Source organism: Bufo gargarizans, chromosome 1 (assembly GCF_014858855.1).
Source record: "Bufo gargarizans isolate SCDJY-AF-19 chromosome 1, ASM1485885v1, whole genome shotgun sequence".
Taxonomy (NCBI): domain Eukaryota; kingdom Metazoa; phylum Chordata; class Amphibia; order Anura; family Bufonidae; genus Bufo; species Bufo gargarizans.
The window spans coordinates 491982404-491994902 of record NC_058080.1 but is presented as its reverse complement, the minus strand read 5'-3'; the positions used below and the strand labels follow the sequence as shown (position 1 = coordinate 491994902).

General features: G+C 45.2%; 1 protein-coding gene across 3 annotated transcripts in view; it reads right to left on the bottom strand.

Annotated features, from left to right (window-relative positions):
* Positions 1 to 12499, bottom strand: part of TRPM6 (transient receptor potential cation channel subfamily M member 6) — a 220812-nt gene that overhangs the window by 93194 nt on the left and 115119 nt on the right. For all 3 annotated transcript variants that reach the window (XM_044287801.1, XM_044287808.1, XM_044287816.1), the window contains 2 exons: positions 8755 to 8869; positions 5892 to 6091 (listed from right to left, as the gene is read on the bottom strand). In XM_044287801.1, the coding sequence (XP_044143736.1) occupies positions 5892 to 6091; positions 8755 to 8869 (315 nt within the window). The remainder of the gene's footprint in view (positions 1 to 5891; positions 6092 to 8754; positions 8870 to 12499) is intronic.

Here is a 12499-nt window from a genome sequence, read left to right as displayed (position 1 = left end):
GCAGTGGGGAACAGGCGACATCAACCCACTGTCAGAGGGATGCTAATGACCCCCTTATGCACATGAGGTCAGCTTGATGCCAGACCACAGATAGCCCTACAAACTATAGTACACACCATAAGCTTGTGTTTGAACTGAATAGCTTGATTGTTATCTCTATTGAGATGTAGTCCAGCCGGACTGGACACAGTTGGATCACAATGGAGTGGAAGACTGAATCTAAAACTGCAAACTACAACTGCCCCCCAACATGTTTCACCAGTATTCTGGCTTCATCAGGGGAAATGGGCAGCAAAGTCATTGCCGTTTAACATCTCAATTCTAAAAAATTATTATGGGTGTATTAGTAGAACAAAAAGAGGGGCTTATTAGCTGTTGTGTGGTGAAGTGAGAAAATTACAGCCTTTTTTGGCATGCATAAGTTGAAAAAAATAAAGGCTTATTTGCCGTTCAGCGGTGCAGTTATATGTTCTAAAGCAGGCATCTCAAACTGCGGCCCTCCAGCTGTTGCAAAACTACAACTCCCACAATGCCCTGCTGTAGGCTGATACCTGTAGGCTGTCCGGGCATGCTGGGAGTTGTAGTTTTGCAACTGCTGGAGGGCCGCAGTTTGAGATCCCTGTTCTAAAGCCTTTTCTGGAGTGTACTAGTGGAAAAAAAATAAGGGCTTTTTTGCCATTCAGCTGTGCAGTTATATGTTCTAAAGCCTTTTTTGGGGTGTATTAGCGGAAAAAAAGAGGGGCTTATTAGCTATTGTGTGGTGTAGTGAGAAAATGACAGCCTTTTTTGTCATGTATAAAAATAAGGGCTTATTTGCCATTCAGCGGTGCAGTATATTGTATGTTCTAGAGCCTTTTTTGGGGTGTACTAGTGGATAAAAATAAGGGCTTATTTGCCGTTGTGTGGTGAAGAGAGAAAATGAAAGCCTTTTTTGGCGTGTATTAGTAGAAAACAAAAAGTATTATTTGCTGTTCAGCGGTGCAGTTATATGTTCTAAAGCCTTTAGGACTTATTTGACATTCAGCAGTTCAGCCTTTTTTAGAGTGTATTAATTTCCTTTTTATTTATTTGATATAACAGTATGTTAGACAGAGAAGTAACAGGCCCTGCACAGGGGAGGGGCAGAGGCCTAAATGTTTCTGGCATAGGCACAGGTCACAGCAGAGTAAGGGGGCGTGGCAGCAGGGGTTACTTCGAGAGGCCTGAGCTCTTGGTGTCATCTAGTAGTCGTGTCTTGACCGGCAACCCAGCGGTTCTTAAATGGTTGACTCAGTCAACCACTTCGTCCCAAGTGACATCAGACACCCCCAGTCAAGAGTTGGTGGGTTCGTCAGACACAACCCTTAATTGGCAGGGCCTGGGAGCAGGCCCTGTGCCCTCACCTGTCCTCAACCTGCCTCTGTCTGTTCCCTCAGCCAGAGAAGCATTATATGCTGTGGTCTCAGCTCCACTATACAGAGAGGATGAGCTACTAGGGGACAGTCAGCAGCTACTGACCAGCCAAGATGAGGCGGGCAAGTAGTGATGAGGAGAGTGTCGTGGGAGCTGGTGTTGCGAGTGGTCAGGCTCCTGGCTCAGAGACCATTGAAGAGGACATCAGTGACGTGCAAACAGTACTCGATGATGATGTAGCTGATCGCAATTGGAAGCCGGGTGACGAAGGGGCTTCATCATCATCGAGAGAAGAGGGTGGCAGCTTGTGTGTGAGGCAGCGGCAGAGCCAGCAAGTCGGTAGCGTGGCTGGGAGTCCGCAGGGTGGCAGCAGTGGGAAGTCGGGAGCCAAACATGCCTGGGGTAGACCACCCGCTTCGCAGGAACCTACCTGCCCGGAATGTAGTGGTGCAGGGGTTTACGGAGGTAGCAGCGGTAGCAGTCAGTCAGTGCGGAGTGTTGGGGGTAAAATCACCTACTTGGCGGTGTGGCAGTTTTTGTTAAGCTGCCGTAGAATGTGAACTTGGCCATTTTCTAAATCTGTAGGCAGAAGGTGAAGTGTGGCCAGGGTGCCAATGTTGGCACCACGGCCCTGCGTCAACATGTGCAGCGTCCCCATAATGTGGCCTGGGTGAACCGTGGCTCAAATGTGGTGGTCCAGCCTGCCGCAGCAACCGCTGCATCACCCAGTGGCACACACCCGATTTCAGGCAGTCAAGGCTCCACCACCTCAGCCGAAAGGAGCTGTCTGTCCTTCCCATCATCTACCGGTCCTGATGCTCCTGCTCCTCGCCCTCCTACTCCTCGTCAGTCATTCCATCAGCAATTGATCACCAAAGCGATTTCCAAGAGACAACAGTATGCGTGCACTCATCCAATGGCGCAGAGGCTGAACAAGCTCCAGGCCAAGTTGCTGGTGCTGCAGTCCTTCCCTTTCCAAGTGGTGGACTCTGCACCTTTCAGAGAACTGATGGCTTGTGCCGAGCCAAGGTGGAGAGTCCCAAGCAGTCATTTCTTTGCCAAAAAGGCAGTACCAGCCCTGCACAAATATGTGGAACAGAAGGTGGGCCAATGCTTGAGCCTGTCAGTGTCTGCCAAAGTGCACAGCAGCGCCGACGTGAAATTCAATCCTGACTTTCTCCATGACAACTTAAAATCAGAACTATGGTAACCGACAACGTGAAGAACATGGTGTCGGCGCTGCATCAAGAAGGGATGAGTCATGTGCCCTGCATGGCACACGTGTTAAATCTGGTTTTCAAGCGTTTCCTGAAGTCTTCCACCGATCTGCAAGACATCCTAAAAATGGCCTAGAAACTTTGCATGCACTTCAGCCACTCGTAGACCGCAAAGCACACCCTGCTTGAGCTGCAAAGGCAGAACGGCATCCCCCAACATAAGCTGATATGCGACGTTTCAACCCATTGTAATTCCACCCTCCGACTATATGAACAGAGAAAGGCCATAAACGATTTCTTGATGATGCAGGCGGACAGAGGTACTCCCCTGTGTAGCTTCGATGTTAGCCAGTGGCAGCTCATGCGTGACACCTGCCCTTTGCTCGTGCCCTTTGAGGAGGCCACTTTATTTGTCAGTCGCCAGGACTATGGGATGAACTACGTCATTCCCTTAATTCATGCCCTGAAAAAGATGCTGGTAAATCTGGCTGGTCAGGGGATTGGAGATGTGGCGCCTAGATCTCGCGGCCACATGAGCCCTGTGGGGGCTGAACTGGAGGAGGAAGAGGAGTAGGACATTGGAGCACAAGCAACGTGTAGCGAAATGGGTGGTTTTTCTACACGGGTGACAGGAGAGGAGGAGCAGCCGGAGAAGCAAGAGGGAGAATAGAAAGAGGAGGCAGAGGACCCAGAAACACTGTGGCAGTATGCAGTGGAGATGGAGGCAGGGAGTCCCTCCGAGTCATTTGCGCAAATGGCCCGATGCATGCTCAGTTGCTTGCATAGTGACAGCCGAATTGTCTCTATTCAACGGGGGGATTACTACTAGCTCTCCACCATGTTAAACCCTTGCTACCGGTCGAAAATGGGGGCCTTTTCTACACCTGTGGAGAGGGAAGACAAACTGAACTACTATCGAAATATCCTATCCGCTGCCTATCTACGCCATCGTCCATCCTCTCGCAGGTCTGACCGGGTGGCCCTCTGCTCTCACGTTCCACTGCCATGGCTGCTGTGGCAGGGTGGGGGTTAGGAGCAGTACCAGCTCCATCAGCAGCAACTTGGGTCTAGAGTCGCTGATGAGCAGCTTTCTTCACCCGCCTACTGAAGAAATTACTCACCAGCAGCAGCAGCAGCTAGACCTGGAGCAGAACCTGAACCAGCAAATGGTGGCATACTTGGACAGCACCCTGCCACCCTACTTTGAAGACCCGCTGGACTACTGGGCAGCCACACTGGATTTGTGGTCGCAACTGGCCGAGTTTGCCCTGGAAAAGCTGTCCTGCCCGGCCAGTAGTGTGGCATCAGAGCGGTTGTTTAGTGCGGAGAGGGCCATAGTTACCCCAAGGAGAACTCACCTGTCCACCCAAAATGTAGAGAGACTGATCTTTGTCACGATGAATCAGGTGTGTATCAGACAGAATTTTCACCCACCAATGCCTGATGCATCAGATTAGATCATCCATGCTGCCTTACCCAAACCTTGACAAAAGAGACCGGTTTCTACCTGCCTCAACTACTATTGTGATGCTGCCACCTACCTGATGCCACACATCTGATACCAAGTGCACCTTCCTAAACCTACCATCGTCAGTGAGTACTGCTATTGCCACCCACTTCCCCACTCACCGGGTCACTCTGTGGTCTCCTGATGCTGCCTCCACCGCACCACTCAGGTCTCTTCATGCTGCTGCTGCCGCCACCTGCACACTTTGTCACCTTGCTACTCTGTAGCCGCCTTATGCAGATAACTCAACACTATGTCACTGGGCCACTCTGTGGCCTCCTCATGCTGCTGCTGCTGCCACCGCCACACTATGTCACTTGGCCACTCTGTGGTCTTCTCATGCTGCTGCTACCTCAACACTATGTCATTGGGCCACTCTCAAGCTGGTCTCCCACCCTCCCCACTCCATGACTGGGCCACTATTTAGCTTTTTTGGCCTGGATGACATAATCATTAATTTGACCCTTCTTCTGATCTGTCAGAAGGAAGGAAAAATGAAACATACAATGGATCCTGTCTGTGTAGCAGCTGTAAGGCCTGTATGGTCCCATAGAATTGGCTTATGATTTGGTAGCCAAAAGAAGGAGTGGGTACAAAACTCAGAAGACATGCAAATATTCCATTCACATGTCATCTCTGTTTTGGATTAACTTCCATTATTTTTTTTGGGGGGGGGCTTTAGCAATACTGATGGATTACTGACCATATGCTGACCGAGTGAAGGCAGATGCTCAACAGACAGGATCTGTTTTTTTGGGGGTTATTGTATTGATGGATCAGAGGAAGGTCAAAATAATCAGTGACGTCAACACAAACATACTGCTGACATCCTATCCACTCTGTCGGGGGGCTCTACTTGTGTAAGCATTTAATAGAACAGGTTATGTAGACATCTATGTGGAATCATACTGTGTGAAAAGAGTGCGTGAAAGGAGTGCGCTCTTTCATGCTACAGTAGGATCTTGGGCCTCTGCACAGTTCTTTAAACCTGGTGCTAACATCAACCTGTAAGACTGAGTTCACACTTGAGTTATTTGGTCAGTTTTGGCCCCGTAACTACCCAAATAAGGGAAGTGTGCAGTGATTCTAAGAGTGAAGCATGTGCGTGTCATATTGACTCGCAGTATTGTTTAACTACCACAGCAGACTCCCTATGCATGTAACTGTAAGGCACAGTGTTCTACACCACTATACAGGCTCTCTGCAGCCAGGAAATAGCTGTTTTTTAACGCGATTCGCCGCAAATAAATTCAGATCGAAATCACATATTTTTTCAGAAAATTCGGCGAACCGGCCATATCAAATTTTTACATACATCTTACATACATATTTGTCTATAGTAGCCACAAAGTAGCCAGTCCCTTTAAAAAGGGGGCAGGGACTAATGTTTTTTTACCTACTGGAGAGAGAGAGAAACAATGTGGGGAAAGGCTGCTGCTCCAGCCAGTTGTCATACAGCTGCACACAGGACAGTGAGGAATAGGAGGGTGGACATGGCTGATATCCTGGGACATACCAAGATGATTTATTTGTATATTTTCTCATTGTAATATGAGACAAATTAGTAGAAAAAGAAATGCGGAGATGAAGTAAGGAAGTGCTGGGATATTTGTGCATTTTCTGTGTTTAGCGGACCTTTAAATATTGTATAACTGAGTAAATAATAATCACTAAATTGCCATTACAGATCCCTTTTCGACAGCCATATAATCTCCAATGAAGCCTGAAAAATGAATTACAGATAACCTGCAATTACTTAAAAATGTATTACTTACTTAATCCAACATCACCTTCATCTTGATCATTCTCAGTGTGATAGTGATTCTGGCAAAGGCGGTGAATGAGTAGATATATATGGCTTAGCAGGATAAATGGAGGAGGTAGCCATGGCTTGTCATGGTACAACATGATATATCGGTAGCGATTATACTTCCACAGTTTGTGAGAAATAGATTTCATCTCCATGTACACATTACTGAATAACAAAAGATGAAAAAAATTGTTATACATATTGTCTTGTGGCAGATGTATTTAACTACTCCACAGATATCACTTGTAAATCACAGAAGTCATAAGATATGAAAACAAGTTATAAGTATAAAGATACCAGAAACAGAATAACCTCTTTCCTTAGTGAGCAATATTTTTTTTGCATTATAATAAAGCCTACACTGGACTACTCCCAATGTATTATGATGTTTATTAAAATGTGGCCCTTGTTTAGTGTCAATAATGTGGCGGAATAGAACACTATCGGGGTGGTCTATGGGGCCCTTACCATCCACTATGTTGTAGAGAGTCTTTCCTGCTAAAAGTAACAACAACATGTTCTGTTACTTATGGCCACCACCTGTGCAACATAGAGATGGTCCTGTCATCAATGGCAACAACCTGTGAGTACAGAGTCTGTCCTGTTACCAGTAGCAACCACCCGTAGAATATACTGTCCTGTTACCAGTAGCAACCACCCGTAGAATATAGAGATTGTCCTGTTACCAGTGGCAACCACTCATGGAATATAAAGACTATCCTGTACAAGCGTCAATCACGTGTGCAACATAGAGATTGTCCTGTCACCAAAAGCAACAACCTTAAAGGGACTCTGTCACCAGTTTCTAACCCCCTCTTTTAAAAATATTGTTCTGTCCATGGAGCCCTTGTGATTACTAAGGTGTTGTTATAAGCTAAATCTGCTGGCTGGTTTTGATAAAAAAACGTTTTATCTAACCTGTCAGTCATATAGTTAAGGTGCCCAGGGCGTTTCTCATGGTCTGAAGATGCCGCTGCCGTTGGTGCCCAGCTCCTCCTCCGCTCTCGTCAGCGCCGCCTGAAAATCAAGAAATACGCCTCCGGCTCTCCCTCATTCCCCCCTCCTTCTTTTCTAAGATCCCGCGCGTGCGCACAGACGTGGGCAGACGTGCGGCTCCGGACAGCTCTTGGCAGGCTCTAACTGGCTGGCGGCAGTGTTCGTCTTATGAGGAGGTTGAGCGAAGTGCGCGCGCATGCGCACTTCGCTCAATGAGGCTGAATCTAAAAGTCCGCACGGGCGCATCAGGCACAGGCCTGTGCGCACGCGCGGGATCTTAGAAAAGAAGGAGGGGGGAGTGAGGGAGAGCCGGAGGCGTATTTCTTGATTTTCAGGCGGCGCTGACGAGAGCGGAGGAGGAGCTGGGCACCAACGGCGGCGGCATCTTCAGACCATAAGAAACGCCCTGGGCACCTTAACTATATGACTGACAGGTTAGATAAAATGTTTTTTTATCAAAACGAGCCAGCAGATTTAGCTTATAACAACACCTTAGTAATCACAAGGGCTCCATGGACAGAACAATATTTTTAAAAGAGGGGGTTAGAAACTGGTGACAGAGTCCCTTTAAGATTATAGAGTCTGCCCTTTAACTGGTAGAAACTGCTTGTGGAGTACCAGTAGAAACCACTTGTATTAAGGCTGGTTACAGCCTGTATTTGTGGGCGGGGCTGCTGGCTATATCTTTCCACACGACCTCCCCCTGAGGACGGTCGCTTCATGCCCCACCCTCCCGACCCTTCTTTCTTTCATTCCACTCTCTTGGGTGGCCCACTTATTCAGGCCTACCCCGCACTGGCTCCAGGCACAGTTCAGCCAGATGGATCATGGAGGGTGATAGGCATCCCTCCTGACTCCACGCCAATGTACACCTCAGCCCCTGCCACAAATAGAAGATAGAGATACTGTCTTGTTACCTGTGGCAGCCACCTGTGGAGCATAGACACTGTTCTGTTAACAGTGGCAACCACCTGTGGAGCATAGACACTGTTCTGTTAACAGTGGCAACCACCTGTGGAGCATAGACACTGTTCTGGTAACAGTGGCAACCACCTGTGGAGCATAGACACTGTTCTGTTAACAGTGGCAACCACCTGTGGAGCATAGACACTGTTCTGTTAACAGTGGCAACCACCTGTGGAGCATAGACACTGTTCTGTTAACAGTGGCAACCACCTGTGGAGCATAGACACTGTTCTGTTAACAGTGGCAACCACCTGTGGAGCATAGACACTGTTCTGTTAACAGTGGCAACCACCTGTGGAGCATAGACACTGTTCTGTTAACAGTGGCAACCACCTGTGGAGCATAGACACTGTTCTGTTAACAGTGGCAACCACCTGTGGAGCATAGACACTGTTCTGTTAACAGTGGCAACCACCTGTGGAGCATAGAGGTTGTCCTGTCACCAGTGGCAACACCTGTGCCATATAGAGGCTTTCCTGCTAAGAGTGGCAAACCGCATATAGAGATTGTTCGGTTGCTATTGTTAACCGCCATGCCCTGTGTCTCACATTTATGTATGCTCATTGTCTCCTTCTGAGTAAACTGTAAATTTTACCCTGCAGATTCCATACGAGTCACTGCACGATCCTCAAATAGGGTACTATGTAAACATTACAGGCCCCACCCATACGTTTGTAACCCTCTTACAAATACATTCCATACATCAGAAATACAGTCAACATATCTAGTTTTCTCCATGCTGTAGGTATTTGCCTTTATGGTGACATCTGAGAAGTTGAGCCTTATAATCCATAATAATTTGACATCTTGGATGCAAGCAAGCTATTGACATTCCCATTATGCATTAACGTACCATTAGTACCTACTTGTAAAAGGAAATCAGCAAGTTGACCATGATAATGTACTGGATAAAAAGGTAGACAGCTTGTAGGAAAGGGGTGATGAATGAGCCAGGAGGACAATCTGGATCATCTTCACATGCTGAAAGAAGACATTAACACAACAGTGGGATCAGCATACAGTCATAAAAAAAAAAAAAAAACTAAGTACACCCTCTTTGAACTCTATGTTTTTTTTTTATCAGGACACATTAAAATATCTGGTCCTTAAGCGTTCCTTCCCTACAATCTTCTGCTCGCTGGTGGTGGAGACTGCTGCAATGCTATAGCACTTCCCTATACTGACTCATTGTTTGCCTACAGCAGAACATGTTTACACAGCACAATGTGGTGCCGGCAAACAACATTTTTTGTGCGTGCACAAATGATCGCATTACCTGATGAACGAGCATTTCATCGGGTAATCGGTGGTACATTTACACCGCCAGATAGTCGCTAACAAGCGTTCCTATGAATGCTCGTTAGCGATTATCTTTAAGATTCTCGGCCTGTGTAAAGGGCCATTTAGAAGATCTTAAAATTAGGTAAATATAACCTCAGATGAATAACAGTCTCTCACATAATGCCAGAGGAGTTTTGGCTCACTCTTCTTTACAGCGTTGCTTCAGTTTTTTGAGGTTTGTAGACATTTATTTATGCACATCTCTCATAACAGTCCATTACAGCATTTCAATTGGGTTGAGCTCTGGTCTTTGACTAGCCATTGCAACACCTTGATTCTTTTCTTTTTCAGCCATTGTGCTGATTTGCTGGTGTGCTTGAGAGCATGACCCAGTTTCGACCAAGCAAAATTTGGGTAAGCTGTTGGATAGATGGCCTCACATTTGATTCTAGAATATTTTGGTGTGCAGAGGAGTTTATGGTTAAATCCATTGTCTGCAAGGTACCCCAGGTCCTGTGGCTGCAAAACCACTGTGCTTGACAGTTAGTATGAGGTGTTTGTGCTGGTATGCTGTGTTTGGTTTTCACCAAATGTGGCGCTGTACATGATGGCCAAACATCTCCACTTAGGCCTCGTCTATCCAAAGAACATTGGGAGTATATCTGAAATATGCCTAAATTAGGCGTATTTCAGGTGCAGATTGTGGTGCAACGGTTTTGCTTCTCAATCTGCAACTTCTTCAGGCTCACGCAAGGTCTAAAAAAGTGGGCGTGGTGGGGAAGGGGGCAGGCTGATGGGCCTGTTGCATTTACCATTTTTTATGCCTGTTTTAGGTGTAGAAAAAGGTCTAATTGTAAGACAGCTAGGAAGCTTAGTTGTTTATTAAGACCGGCGTCTAAAACGCTGGTCTCGATAAATGTGCCTCATTGTTCCAGAAGTCTTGTGGTTTGTTCAGATGCAACTTTGCAAACTTAAAGGGGTTGACTTATTTCAGTAAATACGTAGTTTATTTATTATGCAAAGAAAATTAATACAAGGCACTTACTAATGTATTGTGATTATCCATATTCCACTGCATTACATGGTCTGACCCTTGGGTGAATTTTCTCGTATGTCCACTACTGGGAAGACTTTCAACTTTCTTGAATGTTTTCCACTTGTGAATAAACTTTCTCAATGTAGAATGATGGACTTCAGATTGTTTGGAAATGACCTTCTCAGAAGGACAGAAACCATTGCTTCTCTAAGATCATTGCTGATGTATATTCTCCTTGGCATTGTGTTAAGACAGTGGTTGGCCATCTTCTGTCTACTGTTGCACATTGTGTATCTAAGATGACTATATGGCACTTACTAATATACTCTAGCCTTGGTTGATATTCTAAATTTCATAAGTCATGTCCCATTGTTGGGCAAATCTTCCCTGCTGTCCGCAGAGAGGTCCTGTCATGTGACCACACACATCACTCAGCCTCCTCCATTCATACACCACACTGCACCTGCATTAGTCTTCCAACAGCAAGTGCAGATGTCAGATGTAGAGCATTTGAATTGAGGAGAGTAAGTACTTCCATTTTATAGGCAGGACCTCTGTGCTGAAAGCACAAAAGAATTAGTCAACAAGGGGTATACCTTATGAAATATAAAAAAAAAAAAAAGGTGCAGTACATCAACAAAGGCTATATTAGTAAGGGTCATATTGTCATTTTAAAAATACATTGATCAACAGTAACCTGAAAGATCAACCCCTTTAACTCCTTGAATACCAGAGTTTTCTTTAAATTTTTGCATTTACATTTTACTTCCCTGTCTTCCCGGAGCCATGACTTTTTTTGTTCACATAGCCGAGGGCCACCATTCACTGACCGTTAGTAGTGGGAAGCTGGAAAAAAATGGCATGGAACGGGAAAAAAAATGCATCTGTGCTGTAGTTTTATGGGTTTCATTTTTACAAAGTTGTCTATGCAGAAAAAACTAACCTGTTCCCTTCATTCTCTGGGTAAGTATTATTACAGTGATACCACATTTATATACAGTAGTTTTTCTTGTTTTATTGCTGAAAAAAATAAAAACTTTGGAAAATAATATTTTTTCTTTTCATCGCCATATTCTGACACCCATAACCTTGTTTTATATTTCTATCTAAGAAGCTGGTTGAGGGTGGAATGATCTGTTGTTTTTATTGATACTGTTCTGGAGTGGGTATGACTTTTTGATTACTTTTTATTCAACTTTTTTAGGGAGGTGAAGAGACAAAAAAAAAAAGGCAAATTGTCTGCTACAGCATGTATGGGATAAATACATTTATATTTTAATAGTTCTGTATTGACTAGACACACCTGCCCACACTGTAACACCAACACCACCAAAGGCTCGTCTGGTGACAACAGTGGCTGATACATAGTGCTCTCCTTGACGTTTCCAACATCGTTGGTGGCCATCATTTCTGCTCAGCGTGAATCAACTTTCATCAGTGAACAGCAGTGAGGCCCACTAGTCCCTCTTTCAGCGTAGATGCTCCCTGGCCCATGCAATACGATGACTTCTGTGGTCAGGTAACCTTGCAGGTTGTCTAGCACATAACCAGGAAATGTATTGGGCAATTCATGAATAAAACACCTGTTGTGAATTTTGCTGTTAAGCTCCTTGTTAGAGAACAGCAAATTGTGCAAAAAGTACTGAAACACTAAACAGTTGGACATGTGCATTTAAAAGCTTAGAGAAGGTCACATTAAGTTCACCTGTAAAGTTTAGAGTGCATTTTAGGTTCATCCTGAAATTTCCCCACAAGCCAAATATGTCTAACCTTTTGTAAGTAGTGTGTGTGTAATTCAGCATATTCCAATGCAGTGCTGCCAGCTCTGACAAGCCTGGTAGCCTTATACAGGCTCCAGCCTATTACAACTAACAAACGGTTTCCCCTGATCTCCGCACAGGCGAGTCGTTGGTCACAATAGACCACAGCATCTGAGGGCTTAAATGTCTGCGATTGGCGTTATCGCCAAAACAGCAGAAACACAGCGACTATAGCCCCTGCTCTATTCCAGAGTGGACACCATCTTTAAAGACATGGAGAGCACAAGTTGGTAAGGGGATAATTCCTATAGAAGCAGTAATGGTAAACCTTTCACACACAGCTTCTGCATTTTGGCCTAGTTTTTATAAATTTAATGGCATGGTGTATTTTGCCATATGTATTTTTTAACTAAGGTTGTCTTTACCTAATTTTAAGACCTTATAAGGATTAGATATTTTTTATTATTATCTGGGTACATACAAGAAGGAATTTACCTCTAAATCTACAGTAAAGTATAAAGCAATAATCACATG